Below are 23,097 nucleotides of genomic sequence, written 5' to 3' on the forward strand. Positions count from 1 at the left end.
AAAGATGATGAAGAGTGGTATCGTGCATGTTGTTGGCTTCCTCCCCACCATGTAGTGCAATGAACTAGTAGTCGAATGTGCCAAACACTACAACCCCATCAGTAAGGACATTGTTGCACCTGATGGAAGAGTGTTGGCAAATGTCAGCAATGAGGCCATCAAAGAGGCCTTTAGGATCCCAAAGTACCACAACACAGTGTATATGACTAAGGATGAAACTGACAGTCTGTACCAGGACCACCTAGAGGAATATGATGCCATAGTTAACCATTCCTGGCTAGACAAGCCGAGGAAGGGCTCCTCCAAACTCCAGAGAAAGAGCCTAGTCCGAGCATACTTCAAGGAGGACATTGGGGACATGATTGTCCTGCTCAATAGAATAATAGGAAATCCTCAGGAAGCTCCATTCGAACCCTGGATGTATTATTTCATTAATGAAATAATCAATGGAGTAAAAATGATAGACTGGGCCCGGATGATCAGCGACAACCTAGACAGCCAGCTAAGGAAACTGGAGACGAATAGGACTTTCTTCATGAGTTCTTACTTGTTTTATTCTTTGGCCAGAACCTACAGGTACAGAGGTCTCACTTGTAGAGGAGAAGTTGGGAACAAGGAGAACCAGTTTCCAGTATACAATTGCTATCCCCAGCTCCACATGGAGGAGAAATTCCATTTCAAAAGGGTGAATGATACCTTCCTGATACACATTACCCAGACACTTCAAGGTGGCCTATACCAGAGGCTCTCTCAAGAGTCTATGGACTTCATCGGTCGGTTCGGGTGTTGGTACATCCAATATCCAAAATTCAATTACCTCCGAATTCAGGGATTCTCCGGGCCTCCATACATGCTTCCAGCTTACCCTACCAACCGAGTGGTGTTGCTCGAGGTTGTGAGACAATTGGAGGAGTATATAGTGATTCAAAGGGATAAGCAGAAGAAGGCGGGAACGTCCTCACTTACAATTGGTAATGGGCTGGAAACATGTCCATCATCACAAGTTGCTGCAACCGCTGAGAAGGAGCTGGCCTGGTATCCCTTCTATCAATACAAGGCAAGAAAAGATTTCGATCCATTCCATAGGATAAAGAAGATCGAAGGAACAACGTTTGAGCACAGATTGGATCTAGAAGACTACTGGGCTAATGCAGTCGATAGCTTCGAGATCAGGAAGAGATTCTGGTCAAGAATCCCATTGGGTATGGTGAGAGCAACAGAAGTATTCAGAGTTGCCAATCAGGTAGAAGAAAGTCTAGAACTTCAACAGCCGGGCTTTGAAAAGATGAAAAATGAACCCCTAGTCTTAATAGATTGGACAGAGGGAGAGAAATCAGATCTAGCAGACCTCATGAGGTCGGTGGTTGAGTATTCAAGGTGGTGGGCGTCTGAAAAGACAAAACAGTTGAAGGCCAAAGGTGTAACCTTGACTTGCGAATTAATGGGAGTAGATGATACTCTATCCGTCGATCTTTGTGCCTCCGCTGGTGATGTTCGAAATACAGAAAGTGTTGGGTCTCGAAAGAGGAAGGAGTTGGTTGGAAGCTCCACAAAGGTCACAGGGAAAAGGGTTGTAGGTGAGAGAAGAGAATCCAACGAGAGTCACTCCATCCTAAGTGTTGCTTCCATTGCGCCCGATCAGAGTGCAACTGGGGAGCAAGAGATGAACATCTGTGTGATTGATGATGAAGTAAGAGTGCTTTCCCAGCCAGTTGAAGAAGTAGTGGAAAAGGTCTTCCAAAGTCCAGACAGAGAGCAAATTGAAGCACCTACAATCTTCTTGGATGGCATACCAGCAAACCCAGGAGAGGCAGATGATGAGTTTGATCGGAACACTGTAGAGCAATCAACCATTCCGGATTGGTTGAGAGCAAGGATAAAGGCCAAGGTTCCCAAGGAGGCCCACTCAATCGAGGAGGTCACCGCAGCATTCCTGGAGAAGGTGAATGAACCCGCTATAGCTAAACCACCCAAACCCGCCAGGAAGTTTTCCCTAATTCAGAGAGACGGTGCCGGATTCAGGACAGTCCAAAGAGAGGTGCCCAAAGAAGGGAAAACTAGAGACAACGTCACCGCAAATGATTACAAGGTTACCACCATAGAGCTGGATAAGCCCACCCAGGACCAAGAGGTCCAATATTTTGATGACTCTTGCAACGTTCTAAAGACGAGGTTGGCTCATGAAAAGGAAAAGAGGAAGAAGGTTGAAGAAGAGAACCAACAGTGGAAGAAGTATGTTCTCCATCTTACCAGCCCACTCAATCGTGAAGTCCCGGCTACTCCGCCATAGCCTCTTCAATAGGGATCAATGAAGGACTATGATGATATGAAGGGCTCGTACACTCAAAAAAAGGAATGGATTTCAGACGCTTCGGTGTGTGCTGACACACTGGTAGAAAACTTAGTATCAACACATGAGGCAACTTCTTTATTGATTGATCGTATCCAGGATCTAGCCTCCAATTGGGAAGAGGTGGATGAAATTCAGAATGAAATACTCCCTCATCTGAAGGTTATCCAAGGCATGTCGAAGAGAAGCTTAGTGGATGCAGGCATCATACAGATAGGAGACAGGTACGACTTCGGCACATGGTACTATACTTTGGTCACTCGGATTGAGGTTCTGAAGAAATCCAAGACCAAGTGCTTTGAGACAGAGGCAAGTGTTAGAGAGATCCTGGGCAAGGTATTCTGTGTGGCGTCAGAGATTTGGAAGAAGGAAAGCCTAAGGGAGAAGCATTTACAAGCAGAGAACCTGAGAGCCAGGATTCAGGCAAGCTTCTTTAGGGATTCAAGGATGATTGACAAAGGCAATCTTTCAAAGATTGCAAACTTCCTCTCCATCGATGATAACTTCCTCACCCAAGCAGTTGAGTGGGAAGGCATCCTTGCCACATGTACCGATGATGTGGACCTCATCGACTTCTAGATTGGCGGTTTGCCAAGTGTCACCATGGAGGAGGTCAAGCTCATTGTGTCCAGAGATGTTGAATCTCTGAAAGAAGAAAGTGGCCACTCACCTCAGTGAAATTAGCAGTTGTGCCACGTGTCACTCTTTCATTTGTTTGAGCTGATAGCATTTCGAGAAACCCTAATTAGGGTTTAAGACTTTCAATCTTGGCCCTTGATCGTTGTTTGATCTCGGCCATTGATTTATTTTTTAGAACTATATAAGGTTGCCCCCTCTCATTTAGAGAGTGTGAGGTTTTTGATGTATTGTTGCTTAAGGTCATTTCCAGATAATATATTGCATGTGCGTTGCTTTGTAATCTCTATTATTTGAATGATTTGCATGGTTTCAATTGCCTCAACACTTAGTTAAAATTAGTTTAGATTTGCTTTCATTGTTGTTAATTTGAATGAAGGATTTGATAAGTGTCAATCAATGGTGTATCTCCACTCATACTTTTGGTAAATGGATGATTTCCATTCTACCGTGTAAAGTTAGTCTGAGCCCATCCCCTGTGCATCCCAACATCTCGATCATAAGCACAACCCATTGAAGATTGCACCGGCCTTGTGTAGTTGTCCCTAGTGTGGGGAAGCAAGGTTTGGTTTCTCGAGAGCACCCAGTTGATACCATCCAGAGTTTGTAGGATTAGATTAGCCTTCCTAAACCCTATCTCTTTTCCCCTTTCTTTTGAAAGTCTAAATCCCAGAAAATTCCAAAAAAAAAGAAGAGCCTAAAATTGCTAAATCCATCTAAGTCCAGCAGTTCAAGATACTTGTTAAATGTAAGTCCCCCTTGAAATTTCAGCATACACTACCCAAGAAGCTATTCCACTGAAGTCGCTTGTTCGCACATATAGACCTTGGAATCAATAGTGATTTTTCAGGAGAGGATAGAATGCCTTCGGGTATCCTATCCTAATGTTTGGTAGATGATAAAACAGACACCAACAGAAACCTTGTCCTTATGGCGTAGTGAAGAGAAAATTGTTGTGTAAGACAAAGTCAAGTGATAGATGGTAAGGAATTTGAGCATAAATGTGAATTTCGCTCCTGAACCTTCCAAAGAGTCCAGAGCGAAATTCCCATAACCTCTATGTTGCTCCTTGTTATGATCGAATTTGTTGACTTCTAAGGCATGTTGGGAAAGCTTTGATGCATATTTGCCTTTGAAAGGTAGTTTGAGGCAATGGAGTGGTGAAAATCAACCTAAAACAAGAATTTCGCTCTTGACCCTTCCAAAGGGTCCAGAGCGAAATCCTCAACTTGACCCTATATTTTGCGTAATGCATCAAAAAGACCTTGTTTTGAGCTAAGTGGATGGCAAATTGACTTGATTGTGGTGAGGAGAGATGGGTTTGATCAAGTTTGAAGGTGAGTTGAGAGGAAGAAGCATGAAATCAACCCAAAGTGTGAATTTCGCTCCTAGCCCTTCCAAAGGGTCCAGAGCGGATTTCTCCATAGACACTATTTTCTTCCTTGTGTGAGGTCAAAACCTTGGTTCTTATGGCGTGGTTGAGGGTGGAGTGATGTATTCTTGCCTTTGAGGTGGATTGGAATTAATGAAATGAAGGAATTAAGCCTAAATCATGAATTTTGCTACTAACCCTTCCAAAGGGTTGTTGACGTGTATTTTGTACACTATCAAACACAGAATAAAATACCCAAGGGTACCTTATCCTCTCTTGAATAAAGCCTCTGATTGCTGAAGATATCGCGAAAAGGGATCAATCAGGATGACTCCAAGGTTCTTGTATGTAGGGTCTCTACGTGTGGATAAGCTCTCTGTGGTATGATGTGATTTGCTGGAATCACAAGGGGACTTACATTTGATGATTGAACGTCTAATCTGCTTTGAACATTGCTGGAACACAGGATCTTACTAGCTTAGATTTGAAAAAAGGAAAAAAGATGAGGGCGAGGAAAGGATCTAATCCTAACACTAAGAATGTAAGAGCAATGATTGATCTTTGATGAAATTCTAACTAAGTCTTGTTTTGACATCACAGGACCATCTCTACAAGGCTAGTGCGATCTTCGAAGGAAAGCTTTATGATGTTCAAATCATCACTGCAAGCATAGACACCATCAAGTTGATGCATATCAATGAAGAAGCGACAATTGAAGTTAAGCTTAAGCTGAATGATTCCAGTTGACTACACAAGGCAAGTCTGCAATCAACAAACTGCTAGTAGTATGGATATACGAATTTCACCATCAATCAAGCACATTTCTTCCACTCATCTAATTACATGAAATCAAATATGAGAAGTATAAAGACCATGCAAATTGTCGAATCGACCCATAAATTTCACCATTTCTTCAATGAAGTTACAAGTCTTTTACAACAACATCTTGGCAACAATCTTTGCCTTCTCTCTCTACTCTACTCTAATTGCTATTCTCTCTCTATCTTCTAACTGCTTCCAACTATTCCTAACTATTCTAACTATTGCTTCCAACTGCTTACTGCCTAATGCCTTTACAAATGAAATGCCAGGGCTTATATAGTGCCCACAATACAATTCGATGGCTAAGATCAATTTGAGATCAATGGCCAAGATTCAATAATGAAAACCCTAATTAGGGTTTGTTACAACCATTACATAACATTTAATGCTTGACCAATGATAAAATTGTATTGCTTGGACACATGTCCTCTCTAGAAAAATTGACCAATGGATAGCCGGGGTAGGTACATCAGAGTTTGTGCCACCTTCCATGAGTTAGGTACATTGAATCTGGACATGATGAGGTGGACCACACTGACTGGAGAAGTGATGACTAGGATGCCACCTCGTCTGACACTTGTAACTTGGTAAATATTCAACTTGATGTTGTTGAGAAGCTAGCTTTAATTAATTCATCTGGAACTATCTGCTTCTTCAACGAACCCTTGTTCTAACTTCTTGTGTCCTTGATGTGCAGGATGATTGATGTACCTCGCCTTGGAATACTGGATTGGAAGAGGTCGCCCTTGATGACGTTAGTCCAAAGAAGGCCGTCCTTGTCGATGCTAGGCTGGAGGAGGTCGCCCTTGTCCTTGCTTGATCGTCCTTGATCTGGCTTGATTTTCCAACTCCGAGATCTCCATTTGATGCCTACACAACATTTCAAAATTAGTAATATATCTTGAAATCTAAAAATTAAACTTTAAAAGGAAGATTCAAGATTTTTATTAGGAAACTTCATGATAAATCTTGAGTTATCATTTCCTAATTTAGGATTTTCAAAGCAAAATTTAAATCTTTAAAAATGGTGCCAAGGTGATTACGCCATACCTCCTCTTGAGTTTTAAACTCTAAGAAAAAAATGATGCAAAAATAAGGTGAATTTGCTAGGCAAAATGTAGATCAAAGCTCCCTTTAGCAAAATGCGCCCCTTTTAGCTTGGAAAAGAACTCCATCTTCCACTCGCTTCTTCAAGATCTGGAAATTCGCCTTCAAATGTCTTCAAAAATCTGGAAATTACCCTCCAATCTAGCAAGAAATTCTCCTCTCCAATAGCCTTCAAGATGAATTTCGCCCTCCTCAAATTGCTCTTCAAGTTCGCATGAGAGATAATGCAAGAATGATTTGAATTGTGAAAAAACACCTCCAATTTATAGAGCGCTCACCTTCCACTTACCCATGAGGCTGACCTTGCAAGTAAAGGCAAAAAAAATAAATAAAATTAAAAAAAGAAGAGGCCGACTTGATAAAATGAATAAAAATAATACCTCAAGCGCTTCATCTTTTAATTTTAATTTCACAAAAATTAATTTAAAATGCCTTTATAATAAAAAATTCGATTTTTTAAGGCTCAAAATTAATTTATTAAATGCCATGCGCCTTTACTAAATGCCAATTTAATTTAAATTTTTCAAATATTTCGAAGTTTTTTGGCGAACTTGGCATCTAGTGCGATTTGCTAAAATAAGGCAAAAAATAATGAATTTTGATAACTTCGCTCTGGTCCCTTGGAGAGGGACAGGAGCGCCTATTGCCATTTGGGTTGATTCTCTTCTTTGTAGCCTACTCAAGTTATATTCAACGGGCAAAACATACTTCCCTCGACCTCTTCAAATCGCGAAATCACTTAAATCTTGCAAGGATAATGCAAATTTGGAATTCAAGCTCCAGTCCTTCAGTGAGGGACGGGAGCACTTTTGCAATTACAAGCCAATTCGTCCTTTGCTAGTCTTCCAAATTATCTTCAATGGATGAATCTTGCCCTCTTTCATTCATTTCAATCACGCAACTTGCCTTGCCTTTGCAAGAAATTTGTATTTTTAGAAAAGAGGGACGGTCCTTCAGTGAGGGATGGGAGCACTTTTGACATCTTGGCGTACCCTTTTGTTCTTTAAATCTCTCAATTGCGTCCAAGGCATAAAACATCCTTCGTCCTTCCCATCCAAGTCAAGTTTTGCCATAAAATATCAAACAAATAGGAGAAACTTGAAAAAGTGGCACAGTCCTTCAGTGAGGGACGGGAGCACTTTTTTGTCATTTGGGTTGATTTACTCCTTTGTAGACTGCTTAAATTATATTCAATGGACAAAACATGCCCTCCTTGATCTCCTCCAATCATAAAATTGTCTTGATCCTGCAAGAACAGTGCAAATTTGAAAATCAAGCTCCGGTCCTTCAGTGAGGGACAGGAGCGATTTTTGTCCTCAAGGCCAAATCACTACAATTTTCATCTCAAATTTCCTTTGCTAGGGAAGATTTCACCTTACTTCATGCTACGAATAAAAGTTAATGTCCAAAAAAGGTCTAAAATTGTGCATATAAAGAAAAGCGCTCTGGTCCTTCAGTGAGGGACAGGAGCGAATTTGACCTTCTAGGCAAAAAACTTCATCATTTCATTGTCAAGTCTGGATGCTCTATCATGCTCATTTCGTCCTTCATTGTGTCTTTGATGTTTCAATTTGACCAAACAAGGCCAGGAATGACTCAAATAAGCCTTTTCGCCCTGGACCCTTGGTGAGGGACAGGAGCGCTTTGCCTTGGTCCCTTGGAGAGGGACAGGAGCGAATTTCGCTCTGGATCCTCAGTGAAGGACAAGAGCGAAATTTGACTTTTTGAACTCTCTATCAGGATAATTTTTATGGAATATAACATTTAAGTATAAGATTCTTATACTTTAAGTTATATTCCATATATATTTTCAGGATGTTTGAGAGTGGTTTCAGACCTCCAGGAGTTATATTGCAAAATCTAGTTTTTGGAGGTTTTTCAGTTTCCAGACTTAGTCAAATTTCAAGATCAGGACATTCCAGACTTAGCCAAATTTCAGGATCAGGACTTTCAGACTTAGCCAAATTTTCAGGATCAGGACATTCCAGACTTAGCCAAATTTCAAGATCAGGACATCACTCAAGCCGGACTTGCTATCCTATTGATCTCCCCGACAGCACTCAAAAATGCAAAGGCTAACTAACAAAACCCTAAAAGACCTAGAAAACAAACCCTAAAAAGCAAAAAGCAAGGGTCCCCATTTGCAATGGGGCGATGTGTGAAAACGTCACAACAAGGGTCCAGAGCGAAATTCTCAAAATCTCCTTTTTTTTTTCCCAATTTCATGTTGAGCCAAGTGTTGATCAAGGTGAATTGAGCTTGAAGATATCCCTAGGCATGTATTTGAATGGGTTGTGATTCCAAAAAGTGAAGATTTTGAGCTAGACCATGAATTTCGCTCCTGACCCTTCCAAAGGGTCCAGAGTGAAATTCTAATAGGTCCTGTCCTTGGCCATGGTCTGGAGCGAATTTCTCCTTTCAAGCCTTCTTGAGGATCAAAAAAGTATTACCTTCATGAGAGAGGGATCCAAAGGTGAGAGTCAAAGGAAAACGAAGCAGGAAGGATAGAGACAAGTGAGGGAAAACAAGCAAAGTATGAATTTTGCTCCTGACCCTTCCCAAGGGTTCAGAGTGAAATTCCTAAAAACTCCTTTTGCTCCCAATTTTGTATCAAGCTTAATGATGATTGAGGTGGATTGAACTTAGAGGCATCCTTAGGCACGCATTTGAGTAAGTTGTGGTTACAAAATGTGAAGAATTTGTCCTAAAATGCAAATTTCGCTCCTGAAAGGGTCCAAAGTGAAATTTCCTAAAACCTCTATTTCCTCCTTGTTCAAGCCAAGATCTTGATTTCTAAGGCATGGTTGTGAAAGAATTGATATGTACTTGCCCTTGAAAGTTGATTTATGGCAATGAAGTGATAGAATTGAAGCTAAATCACCAATTTCGCTCCTGACCCTTCCAAAGGGTCCAAAGCGAAATTCCTAGGAGGTCTAATGTTTTGACTAGGTCTTTGAGAAGAACCCATTCTTAAACAATTTTGGAGGCAAATGATTTTATCTTGGTCTAATTGAGCAACTTTGTCCAATTTCGCTCCTGAACCTTCCAAAGGGTCCAGAGCGAACTTCACTATAAGGCCTGTCCCTGGAGAAGATCTTGAGCGAATTTCATTCTAATGCCTTCTTGTTGATGATTTAAGGTGAGAAATATCATGTTAGAACAAATATATCATGTATACTTAATCATCCTTTGTTTGTTTTGCAGATTAATAAAATCAAGATGGAGGAGGATCAGGCCAGGACAAGGAGGACCTATTCAAGTTTCACCATCACTAAGGACGCCTTGAAAGCATGAGAAGGTACTCAAGGTGCTACTAAATTGAAGGACTTCAAATGATCAACAATTGCAAGCAATGTGTTAGAACTATCCTCAAAGAGATCGCAAGACGACAGAAGAGAAGGATCTTGTAAACATTTCAAGGCAAGATGAGCTACTAGAGAAGGAGTGGCTTGACCGGAAGGAGGCCTCATCAAGCACAAGAGAGCCAAGGAAACGTACATTGTTTCTCAAATACATCAAGGGCAAAGGAGGATCGACCAAAGGTCATCACAGAGGAAGTACCAGACAAGGTCGCATCCCAGTCACTATTCCTCCAGTTAGATAGCTCCACCTCAGCATGTCTAGATTCGATGTACCTGACTCACCAATGATGGCACAAACTTCAAGGCACCTACCCCTGCTTCCTATTGGTTCTCAAATTTTAAATGCAATTTTCTCATTGGCTAATTAGGGTTTCTATCTTGTAATCCTAGCCATTGATTGTAAACCAATCTAAGCTATTGAGATGTAAAGAGCTCTCTATATAAGGCTTTGGCTCTTCATTTGTGAGGGTTAATAGTGCGAGATTAGTCAATATTTAATAGCTAAGAGTTAGTAGCTAGAATAGTGAATAGATAGCAATTAGAATAGAATAGGAAGAGAAGGCAAGGAATTGTTGCCTTGATTGTAAATGAACTCCATTTTTCATTGAAGTTATGGTGAAGTGTGTTATTTCTTTGCAATATGCATAGTCTCTTATTGAATCTTCATTCTTAGATGGTAAATAATTAGATTGAATGGAGGAAGTTATTGAATGCACTCGTGTGGAATCCGCCTAGTCCAAACCACTAGCCTCTTGTTGATTGTAAGTGCGCCTTGCGTGGTCAACTGGCATAGAATGAGCTTAATCTCAATTCGTTACGCGTCTATTGTTCATGTATTAACTTGAATGGTGATCAGTCTGATGGTGTACGATTTGAACATATTCGAAGCATCCCTTAGAAGATCACACTAAATTGGTGTTGAATTGTTCAATTTGATGGTGAAACCTAGCCCAGTAGGACTCCACCTAGTCGTTCATCTATATCCTTGCATTCTAGGTCTTAGATTAGATTCTCCATACCCTGCACCTTTTGATATTTCTTTATCTTCCAGCCAGTAGATAGGATTCAAGTTCCAGCAGATTAAACACTCAGGCCATCAAATGTAAGTCCCCTTGTGATTCCAGCATAATCACATCACACCACAAAAGCTTATCCACACGTAGAGACCCTACATACCAGAACCTTGGAGTTGCCTCGATTGATCCTTAGGTGAAATCTTCAGCATTCGGGGAAACTTTGTTCAAGAGAGGATAAGATACCTTGGTAATTTATTCTGTGTTCGCATGTGCATAAAAAACACATCAACAGTGCCCTAAACATTGTAATCAGAGATTGATTGTGAGGCTAGATTGGAGCATTAGCCTCCAGCAGCATTTCTCAGCATTTCTCACTGAGGTTTTTCCCATCTTGGGTTTTCCTCATATATGCTGATGTTATGTGATGTCCCTTTTGTGTGAATGCATTTGTGATTAGTCTCCCCACTAACAGGTAAGTCTACATTGAGTTAGATCTGATAACCGGTATACTCACATAGGACAGTTAAAGGGAAAAGTTTGTGAACCACTGATTCACCCCCCCTCTCAATGGTACATTGTGTCTAACAAACCACTGGAAATATCAGGGATGAATCCCATCCTAAAGGCTTTCAAATATACAAATTTCAGAAATGTAGAAAATATTTTCATTATTGCCTAGATTCAACCATGCAATTTCCATATAGATATCCCTAGATATCAATCAGGTCGATAGATCTGAGAAGAAAAATCAGAACTCAACGTGTGAAAGAGACCCGATTGTCATGCTCTGATACTAATTGATATTCCTCTCAGAAACCACAGCAGAAATTTAGAAAGGAACACATGTCAAAATAGCAGAGAGAGTAAAGAGGATTACTGCCAAAACAGTTAGTATAAGCTTTACATTAGTGTGTAAAAATCAATGTTACAATTAAGAGGGATGTGTGCTGGCTTGATGAGGCCAAGCACAACAAAAAGTGTAAAACAGAAAGCAAAAGCTGAAAGCTAGTTGACATGAATATACATGAGTGAATCTCATCAATCTGTCTTACTTACAGAAGAAACAAAAGAAAGGAATGCAAAAGGAAAAAAGATAAGGACCATATGTTTACACTCCTTATTACATAGAATAAGTAGATATACAATGACAAGTATGTGTATTGGCCCATTAGGTGTATAGGGTCAAGAACAAGCAAAAAGTAGAAAACAAAATTATGCCTGAGATTCAATTTATATTAAAATAATACAGTGAATATTACTATGAACTGAACAGAAAATATGTTTCTGATCCATGTTTGTTTGGACCTGAAGACAAATACAGTAGGTCCCATTAGTACAAAACATTTTTACATTCCAAGATAAGTTGCAGGTTGGTTTCTACGCTCACACTCCAATACAGATTTCAGAGATACCAAATAATCCTCTGTTAAATTATATCCCATATCATTTGTCCCAAGAATTCAAAGATTCCTTATTCCTCTAGCATCCTTTTAATGTATTTTAATAATATTAAAGGCTGGTATGTATGTGATGAGCACTTCCTATTCATTCAGAATCATATGATCTGAACAACAACATGCTCAAGATATATTTGATACATCCACGAGGAGAGAATGTGATTTACATCCTGAGAGAAGTTGAAGGTTGGTTTTTAAGTCTATGCATTTCAACTTTCTGCTCAAACATAACAATAAATCCCAGGGATGGCAAATAATTCCCCCCTAAATTGCAGCAGCTAATTGAAACTAGGGTAAACTGTTCAGAAGCTTCTGGGCATTCAATCAAAATTCTAAGGACAGTGATTTTACAATAGATAGAAATTATTAATATGTTAAAATTAAGAACTTGGAAATGGCGATAGTGTATATACTATATTATAAATAATAATTCCAACGCTCTATATACAACTTAAGATAAAAGCTGAAATATTACCTGAATCAAAAATTTAAGACTATTAAATTCAGGTAAATTCCCCTTTTGAACTTTCTTGTAATAAACAAGAAATCAATATTAAATACTAGTAATAAATTTTACCTTTGAAGTTGGTATTGACAAATTGAATTATGTTTCACTAGAAAATTAGAAATACAATAAACATCTTGAATGAGTATGGAACATACCATAGGCTCGGTTAGAATCAAAAGCCTTCATATCCTCTACGATCAGAGTAACTGGAAAGTAACCAGCACTATGGTAGCATATAAATCTGTCAGTTTTATCCATACATAAAATAAATCAGCACCACATAAACAAGACCAGCTTCACAAGAATGCTAACACAAAAAACATCACCTAAATCCAACAACAATATATGCAAGGTAGAAGTGCATATTTCCTATTAGATGTCAACATGGTATCTGAGGTTGTTGGAAACAGAATTTATATAAGATTCTAAATTTATCATTTCAACTGCAACAACCCTGAAATTTCCATTGCATCCTCAAGAACAGACCAACAAAGAACAATTTGGTAAAAAATTATTTTATACCAGAATAGTAATGTAAAGTTATTGAACAAGAATCCAGATTATCAACGACAGTCACGCTTTTTGCAGATCACTCCTCAAATTAGGCAATCACTAACAGGATCACATTAACAAACATATTGTATTAGATTCAATTCCTTCTGGTCAGTGTGCTCTTCTCTAGATTAAATTGAACCAACTTGGCAGTCGGCCAAAATGCATTTAAGCAACTAGTTTTGTTAGAGTAACAAACAAAAAACAAATGGCACCAAAACATATGAACTCTGGAATTGGTACATTTCCACTTATTTACAATTTTCATTTTTTTTAATTTTGAGATAACTTTGCGCTGGATGAGCACATTTAGTTGGAATCATAGCTAGCAGATCAACCCTTTCTATTCCTCAAACCTGCATCCACTTCTCAGAAGGTGAGAATCCTTAGATTCGTATTAAAGTTGCCTGTGAATAAATCTCAAATGGAACTCTAAGAATGAGATCAATCCCCATAAGAAAATACGTACAAACTGAAATGCCAATTTGGAAGGCATTATCATCTATGGAGAATTTGACTGTACTGTGGGTGTTTCAAATAATGCCATATATTTGCCAACAAACATTCTGACACTACCATTGGCTATTGACCTTCAATTTATTTCTTGACATGCAATTCCAAAGAAATTCAAAATCCTTCCCATCTACTTTAAGCACGGTCATGTGATCATGTTCTTGATTCGTAAATAAAATCAAAGCATAATCAGAATCCATATTATCAAGCTGGAACAGGGGGCAATGCTAACACTGTAGGAGAGTAGGCCACAATCTTTACAACCTTCGGTCTCATACCTCTAAGTTAGCATAGTATTGAAAAGATTTTGTTACGTGGAGATTCTATTATTGATGCGGCAATATTACACACTCAAAAATTAAAGAAGGGAGATATTAGAATGAATTAAATCCTGAGTTCCACAGCATTTTGGGAACCAGAACAGCAGTCTGGGAAACCCCTTTATCGGTGACAGTAGGGGACAGTGATATAAAAATTGTATATAAACATAAATAGATATTCAAACTTTAAAAGTTTAGATGTAAATGACACCTAAATTAAAGTTTCGACGTGACATCCAAAAAAAGCATCATTCAATATTCATTGATTCAACAACGATAACAATAAAAAATCATAATTTCATTATAACAAACGGCACCTTCTTCATCTTTTCCTCTTTCTTTTTCTTCGGGAGCGCAAGATTCAGACAAGGGAATTTAACACTAGCAGGCCACTCAGAAAATCCCGTGTCACAAGGTTGAGAAGAAAAGTTTAATATGCAATCAAGCATAAAAGTTGTTTTTGGATATAATTATGTAATTAATGGCAGAACAAGAAGACATTAATAAGGGGAATCCCAGAAGTGATATCCCATGATGTAAGCCAATAAACCAACTTTGATCAGTTGTTCTTCTCTTCACCAATGAGAAAAGCCCGAAAGACCAATTAGGCTTTGACGAAGATTCAAATTATCACAAAAGCAAGCAAATTAAATACAATCCCCAAAATTTCTCAGGTTTCACAGCACTGATTACTTATAGAGATATTACCTGGCTAATCTATGCCCCCATTTGCTGCTCTCGTTCACTGGAATAAGCATCAGTATTATGAGTAACCCCAGAACACTGAAAAAACATTGAAAAAATCAGTGTTGAATCCAAACACTAATTACACCAAAAATCTTGCAAACAAGAAAAAAAAATAGAGAGAACAAAAAAAGGGGGAACCAACTTCCATATCAATCTAAAAAAGCACAGCAAACTAAACTTTAAATAAATGGAAAGCAATTTAAATTGCTTCTACTGAAAATCAGGGTAGCCAGATATAAATTTAAAATAAAAAACATATTTCAAATAAACTTCCAAATCAAATCAATAACAAATTGTATCGTTTTTTAATAGAATGAAAACTTACAGTAGTGTCCATGAAGTGGGGAGAAACACAAGTGCAAGAAGAACAAGTACTACATTGAAATGTATTGCACCCAACCATAAAATCATCGCCAGTGCAGAATGAAAGCCAGATTTATACTGATTTGAACCAAAGATAACTGTCGGTTGGGGTCTCTCCATCTTTTGCTCCTCTGCCATTCTTCCTGGTTTGGATTGAAATCACAGCAATGTGTGAATTTTATAGGCTTTTGAAGCGTGGATGGGATGCAAATCATGCGTTTTATGGCCTATAATTTATAATTCAAGTGTCGAATAAGTGTAATGTTCTTATTCTTACCGCCACTCCTTAAAATAATCCCCGGGTAAGCCAGAATTGACGAGCCGTCACATGACGGTAAACCAGGAATTTCTGTCAATACGTATCTGACGGCCAAAGCCGCCTGATGAAACGATTGCAAGGAAACACAAGTGTCATTTTATCGAATGTGATCGTACATCACAACAGTCTGACGACTTTTTCTGTTCTATAATAAATGTCGTCATAAACTAAACTTCTCTGCTTGCTGTCTTTAATAGAATTGCTTCGATTTGACATGAGTGGGCAGTCTCCAGATGAAACAAGAAGTTTCGGAGCGTGGCATTTAAACGCCTAATAATTGACTGAACAAAAAAGAGGTCAATAGAATTATGTGGTTTTTATTTGGTTTATAGGTTATCATCATGTGATATCATCAAAATTGTATAAAATTTCAAGTACAAAATTATTAAATTTTGAAATTTATGTATGGCATTTTTGGTATCGTTTTCAAATAGAATAAAATTATTTAAAATTTCATATTTGTGTTTCGTTTTTCTTTATTCATCTTTTTGTATTTGAAAATCGTGAATGATTAGCCTTCTTCTAAAGTGATATTAACCAAAGTCTAGTTGATTCTAGAAATCCTTTGCAACATGCATGACTATGTTGTGTTGAAACATGAAAGTGTTGTAAGGCAAATAGATGATGCAAGATTGCAACATGCATGAGTATGTTGTGTTGAAACAACAAAGTGTTTTCAAGGCAAATGAGATGGAATCTGATAGGAAGTCATTCCCCAAATATATCATGCATAATGAATTGCAAATGAGTAATAGTGAGAGCAAGTCCTCGTCCTTTGAGACTACAATAGTAATGTGAGATTGTTATTTAGTAAGAATTTTTATTTGTTTAAACTAATGAGAGACCATTTGTAATCATGGGAGACATACACTCAAGAATTGAGCATAGGCCTAACTTAGCATAGGTTCCAAAGATATTTGTTAATAACTTTACATTTTGAATAGCAAAGGTGTTTAGATTTCTCACGTGTCTTTTTTTTCAAGAGTGCAAAAGATATTAATGGTTCAAGTTTTAGGATGGAGATTATGTTTCCTTTATCTTTAAGGATGGAGATATTTATATATCCTAATTCCTTAGGGAAAACCACTTTGTTAGATGCAAACCTAGGGACGAAAGGAGTTATAATTTGGATGAACCACAAGCCTGATGTAATGTGATTTACTCGTTTTATTAATGACCTCAACAAATCAAGGAAGAAAAATAACACCTAGGATTTTTTCTGTGTGGAAAGAGCTAGAAAGGGATTTTTCTCAATGCAAAATCCTTCAACATGCTTTGGGTGGTCTTGGTCAAATTTTTAATTTATATAGAATCATTTCCCTTCTTGATGAAGTGAAAGAAATGATAATTGATTCGAGATTTATCTTATAATATTTTTTACATATAACATCGTAATTGATGGAATATATACAAGGTAGGTAAAGTAGACAAAGCTTGCAGCCTAGTATTTAAAAAGATACAAGATAGCTATGATCTAGATGTTATTACATACCAAACTCTAATGAATCATTTTTGCAAGGTGGGTTGAGTAAATGAAGCTCCTAGATTGGTAGCTACAATGACGCATTCTCATTATTCTCCAATGATTATTACATATAATATCACAATTGATGGTGTTTGTAAGGTGAGTAGAGTAGATGAAGCTCTATTATTAGTAGCTATATAATAATAATAAAATAATAATGTATTTTATAGTCCATGATGCCAACCATCTATGTATGGGTCTACAGATGGGTTAGAGCAGTATGGGACTACCTTGTACTCCTTGTGGGAGGCACCTAACTGCACTACAAACGAGGCATACATACCTTAATGAAATGAATGAGTTATTCTCCCAATATTGCTATATATGGTGCTCTAACTTATGATCTTTGCAAGGATGAAAGATTAGATGAAGCTCTCCAATTTGTAGGTAAGATTAGATGTACTCATTTGGGGATACCAAAAGCTTCTTGAAAGGACCATGGATTAGAAGCTGAAGTTCTAAAGAGATGTGGAGCCTATTGAAATTGTGACCTTGTTCTTCTAGTATGTAAAGGATCACCAACCCAATGTCTAATAATCTCAAAGACATCTTGAGGCTAGAGAGTTTGGAGGAGTATCATCAACCTCTAAATGATGATTATGAGATGAATGGAAATTATCATCATCAACAACAACAATGTTGCCATTTGAAGTGGAGAAAGAAGATTCCTCACCAAGGTCAAGAGGATTAAGATCCTCAACAAAACTATCATCATGATGCAATGTATCCAATGTGATAGTGGATAGAGAAATGGTAGGAGATGAACTAGAAGGGATGTCCTCAAAATAAACACTCTTCTCAATAAAATTTTACTACTTATTATAGTTGCCATTAGTTTTATATCCAAAGTCATTCTATATACTCTAGTCGGTTACTACTACCGAAATATTCAGTCGGTATGCACAGAGCATTCGGTTACAGAAGAAAGTAGTCACAGAGCCTAGTATACACCGAGATGTCTACCGAGTAATATTCTATGACTACCGAGCAGCAATAATGATACACCGAGTTGATATACACCAAGTGAAACGTTTTACTAGATTCATTGAACCTAGACACATGTGTGGAAATGTGTTACAAGATTGAGGAACAAAGAACTGTAATCACATTGGAAATTGCACTTCTAGATTGTGTATGATTTTGAGGTCATCTATCCAATGAAATATTTTGTATAGTTATTCATTCGATAAATCATGTTTATAAGATCGAAGCAATGAACCAGATCACCGACATAAGAGATCTATTTATACAGCATGGATTGGGATCAGATAGATATAGAGGTATGTGTGTATGAGTGTGAAGACAAACATATGTGAAAAGCAAAATCATGGGAAAGCACTGAGTATTGAGACTGTCAGAGACACAGAGGTCATCGAGAAGGATTTCAGAGAACAATCAAGGAACAGAGTAAATAGAAGGGTTTACCGAGTTATTCTATGGGTTACTGAGGTATGCTATAAGCAAGGTAATCTCATTTTGAGCACATAGAATCTTCTTTAACATTCCAGATGTAAAGTTGCAGATATTTGTAAAGATTTTATTGTAATTTTTTGAAGTTGTAAGAGAAACCTTTAACAGGGTAAAAGACTCTAACAAAGTCTATAAATTGTAAAGCCTTTAACCATGTGAAACATTTAGAATAAGCGTTGTAAAATCCTTCAGGAAAGTAGATATAACGATCTTGATACTCGTAACAGGGTAAGCTATCAGAAATAGCTAAACATGTAGCTCTAACCGAGCACTCTTTATTATTGCAATAGTGAAGTTGTGGGTGCCATCCCCACTGTAGTTTTTCTCTCTAACCAAGAGTTTTTGCGTAACCAAAATATATGTGTTATGGAGTGAATCATGTATGATTGTTATTTATTTGTTTTAGCTTTATGTTATGTTACAACATTTTTTGGTTTATGCATAACAGTAAAGATATTGTTAAAGAAAAGTTTTGAAGTACTGATTCACCCCTCCCCTCTCAGTACATTAGCTTTCCACATTGGGCCTAACAATTGGTATTAGAGCATCAATCTTGGAAAAGGGTTTAACAACCTAAAGAAAAAGATCTTATCAATGGAAGGCTATAAACAATCTTGGAGAATTGTGTATTTGCAAGAAGAGTTGGATCATGCTAATCAAGTGATTGCAGACATGCAAAGACAAATGCAAAAATCATTGAAAGTTAGAAGAAGATTATCTGATGATTTACAGGACTCTCAAGAGCTAGTGGAACAAATTGAAACATCATCTGAGAATAGTATACCTGAAGAGACTAAAGAGATGATTGGAGAACTGAAAGAAAAAAACAAAGCACTGACTGATCAGCTAAAAGCAATGAAAAGAGGACATGAACAGTTCAGCACATAGATGACTGAAAATCTTGATGCATTGAGGACAACTGAGGATAAAGTAAGAGATCTAGAAACAAAAAAACAACAGCTTGAAGCATTAGTATCTGAAAAGAATGATGAAATCACAAGGTTGACTGGAATTCAAAGTAATCTGCCAGATCAATTGGGTTATGCACATCATGAAGCAAATATGAAAGATGATGAGAATCAAGCATTGAAACTTGAAGTATCAAAGTTGACCAATGAACTTGAAACATAGAAGAAATACAAAGAAACACTGAAGAAGAGCTATGAAGCATCAAAGATGTTGGATGAGCAACTGAATACAAGAAAACCCAACAAAGATGCAGGACTCAGTTACAAAGGAAAAGACTCTACCGAGAAAGGAATCCACACTACTGAGAGAGGAGAATCATCAAATCAAGTTGGAAACAAGAAGAACATCAAAGGAAAGAAGCCTATTTGCAACTACTATGGAAAACAAGGACATACTACTAATATGTGCCAAATCAGAAAAGGTAAGCAACTGAATGTCACTAAGTCTAATGATTATTGTAATAATTGCAATAAGTATGGTCACACATCTAACCAATGTAGGACAAAGTCTGTTAGCAATTATCAGAAGGCAAAATTCAAAGGGTTTTGTAAAAATTGCAATAGATATGGACATAGTACCTAGAAGTGTTGGTTTAAGCAGAAGAACTATATGTGGTTTGCACATCGAGCAAATCCTCGAGGCTACAAAACTCACACAGATCCTAACCGACAGTATTCTGCAGTACCATGGGATTACAATACAAGGATATGGTGTGAATGTTGTGGAAGATATGGACATATAAGTGCCAACTGCTTTATAAAGTTTGGAATGAACAACCGAAGATCATGGAGAAAACCTGGTATGGCATGTTTTCATTGTCACAAAGTTGGACACTTGGCTAGAGATTGCAGAGATCAACCTAGAGGAGACACTGAAGAAATAAAAGGCAAATTATAGATGATTTGGAAAAAGAAGGAAATTGTGTCGAATGAAGAAAGCACCTTACCTACCGAGTTAGGTGCACCTATTCCAAATTAATTGGTAAAGGTATGAAGGGACTGCATTCTTTCAAAGGTTAAATCTTAACAGTTCCTATTCTATCATGTACTTAATTCAAAAAAAATCTGCATAACTAAAGATGCATTAGGAAATTTGAAATTTTATCAAGTCTTTTTGAGCACTAGTCAAGTCAGTAAATACAGGAAGCCTGTCTAGTCGTTAAATATAGGAAGCCTGTCTAGTCGGTAAATATAGGAAGTCTGGCTACTCGGTAAAAGCATAAAAAGAAAGGTAAATTGGTTTAAGGGAACTGAGTGCATTTAATGTCTTTTGACCTAACTGCATGAAGCCCGATAAGGTATATTGTGTACTTAAAGCACTTTGTGCGGTCATTTTACACTTACCAAGTCTTCAAGAAAGCAGAGCAAAGTGATTCAAAGGCGATCAAACCACCTCCCGAGTGAATTTCAAGGTATTTACACATCGATCTCAAGCATTTCTAAGAGCTAGCTATCGGGAAATATCGTTGTGATAATCCATTTTATATTTACTAAGTGGAAAATGTCTGCCATTTTAAAGTTTTCAAACCCAAGGGATCTTTTGTTAGTGATTATCCGAAATCTGTTATGGCACCTAAGATCCAGAAGCCCGTTGTTGTTGAGAACATTGAAAAGCCCTCATTGAAATACTCTCTAACTCCCAAAGTAGCTTCTGAACCAGATGATAAAATTGCATTTTCACTCATTTCGGATAAGGTTTTACTAGTTGAAGATGTCAGATTCTTCACTAAATGTCGTGTTGAGGAACTAGGTCATGTTGAAATCAAGGACACATATGATGAATTGTGTACTGATGGGAGATTGGATAGCAAGTATGAACACATCAAAATCAAGGGATTGATCGAAGCCCTAACCTATCCCCGTGTCTTCAAACCCCAATGGGTCAAGTTTGTTATGAGCAGAGTTCATGATGATTTCATGTGGTTAGCGGAGAAACCATTCAAAATCACCAAGGAAATCATTCATTTGATCACCGGTTACCCTATTTTTGATCATGCCCGAGCTCAGAAAATGATATCTCGGAAGGAATTGATCACTCTAACTGGAGTTGAATCTGATTGCAGATGACTAAAATTGAACAATATCATAGATGCAGAGCTGAAGTTTTCCATTAGAGTAATAGGTTACTGTTTCTTCCAATCAGCAAGGGAAACAGTGTACCCTGTACAACAGTTGATTTAGCATATGAAATTGTGAAGAAAGGAATGAAAATTGATCTTTGTGAAGTATTGCTGAAAAACCTGTTTAAGAATCTAAACACCATAAGGAAGTCGAAGAAGAACAACTCGGCTAATACACTGAAGTTTGGATCACTTCTGGTATGCATGTTTTTCTATTTTGAGAAATTATTTCCATTAGTCGGTAATGTAGTTTGGGAGCTACACCGACCAATCACCCATCAAATTAATGACTTCATCAAATGGCTAGGTGATAATTTTAATGATATTATGGATGATTACTTTAGCAAGTTTCAGGAAAGGATGCATAACAGGTACCGAATCCCACCCCAGTTAGTAGAAAAATACAAGGATGACATATGATTTGAAGTTGACACCGACTACTGCTATGTTAATGTTGTGGAAGTGAGAACTCAATCTTTACCACCTATGGGTTATGAGATTGATTTTGACATCACATAACAGCAAATAGATGATTTTCTTACATTACCAAGGCATGCTACCGAGCTTAGGTATGGAACCTATGAAGAAGTTAAAGAGAAAGTGAAGATGAGTATTGTAGTACCCAAGGCTACAAGGAAGGCAACAAAAATGATCAAGGCATTAATAGAGAAATTTGGAGAAGGTTCTTCCTCCACACCTATCAAAGGCACTCTAGTAATCACCGAGGAGGAATCTAAAGCCCAAGAGGCAGCTATAACATTGAGCACCGAGTTGCCTAAAGGAAAAGTTTTGAAAAGAAAGAAACAGGATACATCAAAGGTATCACCAACTCCTTCAGTCAAGCGCCTAAACACAAGATCATCTACAAAATCACCGAGTAAGAAACCAAAGAATTTTGCCGCACCCAAAGTAACAAAAACTTACAAGAAATCTACTCGGAGACTCATTTTGACTAAAGAGTCCAGTGAAACTGAATCTAAAGATGCAAGCAAATTTCAGATTGTCAAGAGTAAAAAGGTAAATGTACATAGTGTTGACAATTTTTGTACTAATCTGAAGCAATATGGTGGATTTGGAGCATTCAGATATGTTAAGTATGAATCCAGATCTGCTGAAGAAAAGAGATAAATAGAAGAAGTTGTCATCTGCACACTACTGAAATTCTGATTGGTCCCATTGGAAGTATCTAAATCTCTTCCAAATGAATTGTATTTGCATATTGATAATAGGTGGAAGTATGCTATGGACTTAGAGAAACAGATGAGAGAAAGAAGTTTGGTTCATCTTTTTCCAGACATGTCGGTAAATGAGATCACTAAACATCTAAAAAACTGCCACACAAACTCCCTAGTCAAGCAAAGAGCCTTGAAATTGATGAATGGCCTTTACTTGGATGTAGAGAATGAGACCAAAGAAAAATGGCAAGAAATATTTCGAATCAAGAATGCTGGTGAGCAAACTGAAGTTGAAATAGTTGATGTCATCGAGCAAGATCCTGATATCACCGAGCAAGATCCTGATATCACCGAGCAAGACCCTATTGACACTATACAAGTTGATGAGGATATCA

At 37.7% G+C, this 23,097-nt stretch overlaps 1 protein-coding gene across 1 annotated transcript in view; it reads right to left on the reverse strand.

The window, feature by feature from the left end:
• LOC131047681 (diacylglycerol O-acyltransferase 2D) overlaps window positions 1–15,604 on the reverse strand; it is a 68,310-nt gene extending 52,706 nt beyond the window's left edge. The window contains exons 1-4 of the mRNA XM_057981476.2: window positions 15,403–15,604; window positions 15,088–15,268; window positions 14,724–14,798; window positions 12,786–12,871 (exon numbers count right to left, since the gene is read on the reverse strand). Of these exons, the coding sequence (XP_057837459.1) occupies window positions 12,786–12,871; window positions 14,724–14,798; window positions 15,088–15,263 (337 nt within the window). The 5' untranslated portion in view covers window positions 15,264–15,268; window positions 15,403–15,604. The remainder of the gene's footprint in view (window positions 1–12,785; window positions 12,872–14,723; window positions 14,799–15,087; window positions 15,269–15,402) is intronic.
• Window positions 15,605–23,097: the final 7,493 nt, after the last annotated feature.

Source organism: Cryptomeria japonica, chromosome 4 (assembly GCF_030272615.1).
Source record: "Cryptomeria japonica chromosome 4, Sugi_1.0, whole genome shotgun sequence".
NCBI lineage: Eukaryota > Viridiplantae > Streptophyta > Pinopsida > Cupressales > Cupressaceae > Cryptomeria > Cryptomeria japonica.